General features: G+C 36.7%; 1 protein-coding gene across 1 annotated transcript; it reads right to left on the bottom strand.

Annotated features, from left to right (window-relative positions):
• Positions 1-752: 752 nt before the first annotated feature.
• Positions 753-3,277, bottom strand: zic2b (zic family member 2 (odd-paired homolog, Drosophila) b). Its single transcript, XM_056476243.1, has 3 exons — positions 2,269-3,277; positions 1,705-1,868; positions 753-1,582 (listed from the first exon to the last, which is right to left on the bottom strand). Exons 1-3 carry the CDS (start codon positions 3,197-3,199, stop codon positions 1,394-1,396), a joined length of 1,284 nt encoding a protein of 427 aa, XP_056332218.1. The 5' UTR covers positions 3,200-3,277; the 3' UTR covers positions 753-1,393.
• Between the last annotated feature and the right edge of the window lie 2,956 nt (positions 3,278-6,233).

Raw genomic sequence — 6,233 nt, forward strand, 5'->3', positions numbered from 1 at the left:
AACGTTGTTTAGTTTTTTTCTAAACTACACCAGGTCACATTTTGTGTATTTGTTATATATATATATATATATATATATATATATATATATATATATATATATATATATATATATATATATATATATATATATATATATATATATATATATATAATTTTAATATTTACGATTTAAAAATTTTGATTATTGTCATTATAAAGAGAAATAAATACATTCAAAATTGACTACCGAAACAAATTCCAATCTGTGCTTGTATGCAGTCTATAAATATATAATATTAGGCTATATATTAAGATAGATTTGTAGCATAATATAATAGCTGTTATTTTTCTAGCTATTCTTTCAAACGTCTTAAACAAATATTGTCATTTATTTTATTTAATTATTTATTTTTTAGAAAATGACAACTGGACAAAATAAACGTTTTTGGATTATCAGGAGGATTATTTCACAAAATAGTTATTTTTTTACTGAAATCTGAAAAAAATCTTCTCTGACCATTTGATCAGTTTATGTAAAGTGACCAATATATAAAATAAATGACATTTTTTCTGTTTGAAATCAATTTCATGAGCACAGTTAACAGAATAAAAACGAAAATGTTTTACTTTAATACACAACTAAAATTCGATAAAAAACCATGAACAGATAAAAATGTTTCCTGGTAATCACATAAATTGTAAATGAACGAATGAGTTCTTCGTTTTGTTTTGTTTCATTTTATTGCCTTTATATAATATTTTCCTTCATTTTACTGTTTGGCATTTGTTATCACAAGAATTTACATAATAAAACTGAATACCAATGTACAAACACTTTAAATGCAACAATTCTGTACAGATTTTCGTCGAGGAGTTTTTCATAAATATTTTGTATTTTATCAAGTATAAGCTATACCATAATTTAATAACGAGACATTTCTAAATACTCTAACTCGAAGTGGATGATTTCTACATTAGTAACAAATAATTCTTCGTACAATAAAATACATTCACGAAATTGTGTCCATTTTCACTGTACAACATTTGACTTGGGCACTTAAGGATCCCCGAAAATAGTACTTTCATGGTAAGACATTCATGAAACGTCAAATAGCTCTAATCTATGACAGATACATTGTAGGCTATTCAAACATCGTAACTTGACCCGACATTACGGTAAAACAATTGATACAGATCACAAATAAAAATACATCCACTTTTTGTCTTTGGCAACGCATTAGCTACCAAAGGACAAGTTGTTCATATAAGAAAACTGCCTGCATTTTTAGACACATATTAATTCTCGGCTTTCTTTATTCACAGTGCAACACCGACATGCTGAGAACATAAACCCTCATTTGCTATTTACAAATAATATTTTATTTTAGGATATGCAGTTCTTGGCGGAGTCCTTAAACGTACCACTCGCTAAAATTGGACGTTAAGCTGTTGTGCCCACTGCTGTTGAGCGCGGCAGAATCAGGCGACAAGGTGCTGTGCGTCTCCGAGCATGGAGAGATCAGACTGGACGGAGTGGAGGACTCGTACCCAGAGCTTCCAGCAGGAGAGGAGTCCGCTACTGGAGCCTGATCCTCGTGAACCTATATATGTAATAAAAAAAACATTAGTTACAAGTTCATGTCTAAACTCGTATATGGTCTTTTGAGGATGGGTTCCAGCAGTAATGAGCGGATAAAAGTTGACGGCTGGATTCAATTCTCACCTTCATGTGTTTTCTCAAGGAGCTGGGGTGTGTGTAGGACTTGTCGCAGAGTTTGCACAGATATGGCTTGTCAGACGTGTGAACGTGCATGTGCTTCTTCCGGTCACTGCTGTTGGCGAAGCGTCTGTCGCAGCCTTCGAATTCACACAGGAACGGTTTTTCTCCTAAAAGATACAAATATTTTTAATTTAGAATATGTTTACCGCTCTGTCTAAAACTACAGAAGGCTGAATCAATGAACATGCTGCTACTATTACTACTACTTTCTAAAAAAAAGTTGATTGGCTGCAACAGGAATGATAGCACAATCGGTAGACCCTACTCCAATTTATGCATTCGAATAGAAGCATCAGTCTTAATTGAAAAAAAATATATATATTTGTGTGATGTTAAACTGATTTGTCTAGCTAATGCAACAAAACAGAAACAAAGTGTATGTGTCTTTGTTTGTTTATGACAAGGTCAAAGTATGGAAATTAACTCAAATGGCAATCTAAAAACGAGATGTTAACATTTTTCATATAGCCATTAAATTAGTATGTATACTTGAATTTTAATAATTACCAGTGTGTGTCCGTTTGTGTATTTTCAAATTCTCCGAACGCGCGAACACCTTGCCACATCCCGGGAAGGGGCACGCGAAGGGTTTCTCTCCCGTGTGCACTCGGATATGATTAACCAGTTTGTACTTTGCTTTGAATGGTTTACTCTCCCGTGGACACTCTTCCCAAAAGCAGATGTGGTTACACTGTTCTGGCCCGCCAACGTGCTCAGTGGACACATGCGTGACCAGTTCGTGCATGGTGCTGAAAGTTTTGCTGCAGCATTTTTTGGGGTCACCGAGCTGCTCGGGGTCGATCCACTTACAAATAAGCTCTTGTTTGATGCACTGTTGTCGCATGTAGCGGAAGAACGCGCCGGGATGGTGCGCCATGTTCATACTCATGTTTAGGCCATACTGGCTGTATGGATCGGCCCGCGTATTGGGCACCTGGTGATACTGCTCCGTCCGCCCGAAAACCTCACCGGGTAATCCAAGGCGTCCGTTCAGGATGTTTGGAGAGCTGTGATGGGACCCGTGCTGCTCGTGGATTCCGGGGAAAAGTAGGTGACCCTGACCTTCTGGGTGAGAGTGATGGAGAGATCCTGATGTGGAGCTGAAGATGGGGTGTTGTCCGCTGGCCGGAGTCGAATCCCCAAAGCCTCGGCTGCGCAAGAGGAACTCCCTGGTGGAGTTGAAAGTGGAGCTGGCGAAAGAGGCAGCGTGCGCCGCCGCATGCGCTCCAAGAGCGGCCGCAGAATAGCTGCTTGCTTGTGGCGCAAAAGCTGCGCTCTGACCCGGGGACAAATCGGGGTGGTTCAGTTTGAACGCGCCCATGTGCGCCGATTCCATGAAACTCATATCTCTGTCCTGGGTCTCGCTCACAGCCGAATGATGCCTTGTGAACGTGCCAACCCCTAAGCCAGAAATCTGGTGGCCGGTGTCCAGTAACATCACCACGATTTTTGACTAAAGAACGCGTAGAGACACTATTACCGGGTTTATAAATGGAAAAAGTAGCTATATGGCTATGAACAACTGAGTGGCTGTTACTTGCCCGTAATTAGGTTAATTAAAACTCATACCACGTGATGAACTGAGTCAAATCAAATAAATCCTTTTCACGCGATGGAAAAGCTCTAAAAATGTACAAAATGTGTACATCTGTACGATTGGTGCGCCAAAGTGGATTTGGTAGCGGTTGCGCAGGTTCTCTGTGCGTCGTGTATCCAACTGAGTGTTTTTGCGCTCCTGACTGCGCTTATCTCTGGGGTCTCTCCAGGGCACCCCACGCCCCCTCACGACAGTAACCCCGTTTCCCAAATCTAAGAATCTCATTGGTCTGCGTGCCTCCCAAATCCTGTGCACTTGTCCAATCATACGTTTACTCACCGTGAGTAATCAGTGCTGACGGCTCTTGGTGCTCCGCCCAGTTTTATGCGTTTACGAGAGAAGAATCTGTGCTTGATGTGGAGGGAGAAACATCAATGAAATACAAAACAATGTACACAGTATAATTTTAGGTCAGCCTTGAATTCAGTAACCGCGTTAAACACACTTGTTTACTAAGTTATAAAAAATGTAGTTCTGTGTTATTTAGTAGGCTACTATATAAAATGAAAATACTGTATCAATTGACTACTTAACAGATGTGATTGTCGCTCACAACTGTGTGAAGTATCATATCAGTGTTGTTTTTGAGCCACTGTAATTAAACCTGTTAATATTTTTTCATTTTGTATCTTATCTTAAAGCACAACAGTGAGTGTGGTTTTAATGTTAATGATGCAGATTTTTGGAGGGCGCACGATTGCGATAGAGAGACCTGCGCCATGTCAGGGCTGAGATTCGTCCTCGATTTTATGTGTAGCTTGTTTTTTTCGGAAGACACAAAAATGCACAAATACATCAAACGATTAGCCTAAAATAATGAGTTATAACACAATAACTGAAAATGCCACAAACACAGCCACAGCAGATTTGCAGTTTTATTATAATCACAGTGCACGCATGTTTTTATTTATTTATTTATTTATTTATTTATTTATTTATTTATTTATTTTGTTTGTTTTTTGTTGTTTTGAATGAATAGATGTACGAGTGAATGAACGAATGAATGAATTAATTAATTAATTAAGTTTTTATTAATTTGTATTAATTTGGCTAGTAAATATGAAGTATTTTCATTAGAATAATTACAAACAAGCCTAACAGAAATTAATTATCTACACTGTCCACAAAGGGATTTATGACGCTTGATTCTAGTTTATCGACCTGCTTTGCATTCGCATCCTCACCCCTTCAGAATCTAGATTAGAGTTAATAGGAAACCACACTCTGCCCCTCTCCAGCATCTCTGAAAACCAACACTTTTGTCTATAGCTTATTTGGACAAGGGCTCAAGCCTTAAGTCTCCAGAATGAGCAGTCAAAGACAAGGAAGAGGGAGGACATGAGAGTGTTGTAAAGAGGTAAGTCACCGGCTTTGAACTAAAACTTATTATGGGGACGGATACCGCTCGAGTTGTCCTGACAACGGCGGTGAGATGGGAAGTCCCTCCATTGTGGATGAGTTGTTCCTCTTCAGAGGATATCTAACCTTTAGACACATATTTACGTGGCGACACTTGAATTGGCGACATACACAGACGAAGAGACGCCGCTATGCCATGAGTATAAAATCAACAGTGTCAAAAGGTTAAAATGGAACAACTGACCCTTTTCACCTTTTCTGAAGGGCAAAAAAAACTTGAATAACATGAATATTAAAAAAAGTCAATTGAAACATCTGAGACTCACAAAATAAAAAGACAAAAATCTCAATTGTTAATTTTGCTTGCTTCATTCCCTTTAAAGATTAATTTATAGCGAGCTGTATATAGACAAAAAGACAAATGCTGCACATGTCATGTTTCTTAAGATGCACTTCTGATAAGGTTTGCACGTCAGCCTGAAAAGTCCTATCAACTGACCTCCAGATGATTTCTAAAGAGATTCATTAAATCGATTAACATGAGCACGTCATAATATTTTGCTCTGTGAACCATTCTGAACAAATATAAAACTTTTCAATTGGTATTTGTATTAATTTTAATTGCTTATTAAAGCAATTTAACAAATTCTGCAGCATTGGTCTGTCTTGCACTTTCTCTTTTAAAACATTTTTATTGTTTTAAAATAAGTAATAAACAAAGATTTTAAATGAAGCAAAATTAGAAGGCACTTATATTAGCAATTTTAAGTTAATGAGGTAAATCTTATTGATGGCAAGTTGGCAACTTGTTGATTACTCAAACGAAATCACAAAAGACATTAGTGGAAGAAAATTTTATTTTTACAGGCATTTATGCGTAGCACACACGTACACCGCCAATTCATTTATGCAATCAGAATTATTTTAGAGACGTGGATTAGCCTATATAAAGTACCATATTTGTATAGTCAAACATACATATTTTTAAATAATTGTTATAGGAATGTCAAAAGGTTATTGACGTAAAGGAGTCGGTTAAACGTTCTTTATCTATTAATTTGGCGTAAAAGTATTCGTATAACCTAAAATAAAATGTTTTTATATCATCAAAGATATTAGAGTCGAAAATTTAGTTTTTCTCAATGAAAGAAAGAATGCAATTTTTTGTTAAAAGAGCTTATAATTTTGACTTTTCCGTTCTTTTTGTAAGGGAAAGTCAGTAATTTCTAAATCCTGGAACGATGCAATTTATGTGCATATTTGGCAGCTTACAAGATTTAAAACAATTGAAGAATCTTGAAACAATTAAATAAACAAAAATTCGCCTATTTTTTTTCCCGTTTCACAGCAATGTGCGTAAAATTAATTTGGGTAACGATCCCCGAATATGTTAAATAGTATCTCTGACAATCACTTTGTGTGTGCGTGTATAAGACTTCCTGGTATTGAATAAGAGGTGCAAAATGCACCATTAAGCAATTTGCAAAATGTGTGAACGCACACAAACATGTACACA

The sequence above is a fragment of the Danio aesculapii genome, chromosome 1 (assembly GCF_903798145.1).
Source record: "Danio aesculapii chromosome 1, fDanAes4.1, whole genome shotgun sequence".
Lineage (NCBI taxonomy): Eukaryota > Metazoa > Chordata > Actinopteri > Cypriniformes > Danionidae > Danio > Danio aesculapii.

Coding starts and splice junctions, on each gene's coding strand:
- zic2b (XM_056476243.1), bottom strand. CDS start 3,199: ATGTTACTGGACACCGGCCACCAGATTTCTGGCTTAGGGGTTGGCACG. Junction 1,869..2,268: donor ACACAAACGGACACACACTG/GTAATTATTAAA, acceptor TGTATCTTTTAG/GAGAAAAACCGTTCCTGTGT. Junction 1,583..1,704: donor CCTTGAGAAAACACATGAAG/GTGAGAATTGAA, acceptor TTACATATATAG/GTTCACGAGGATCAGGCTCC.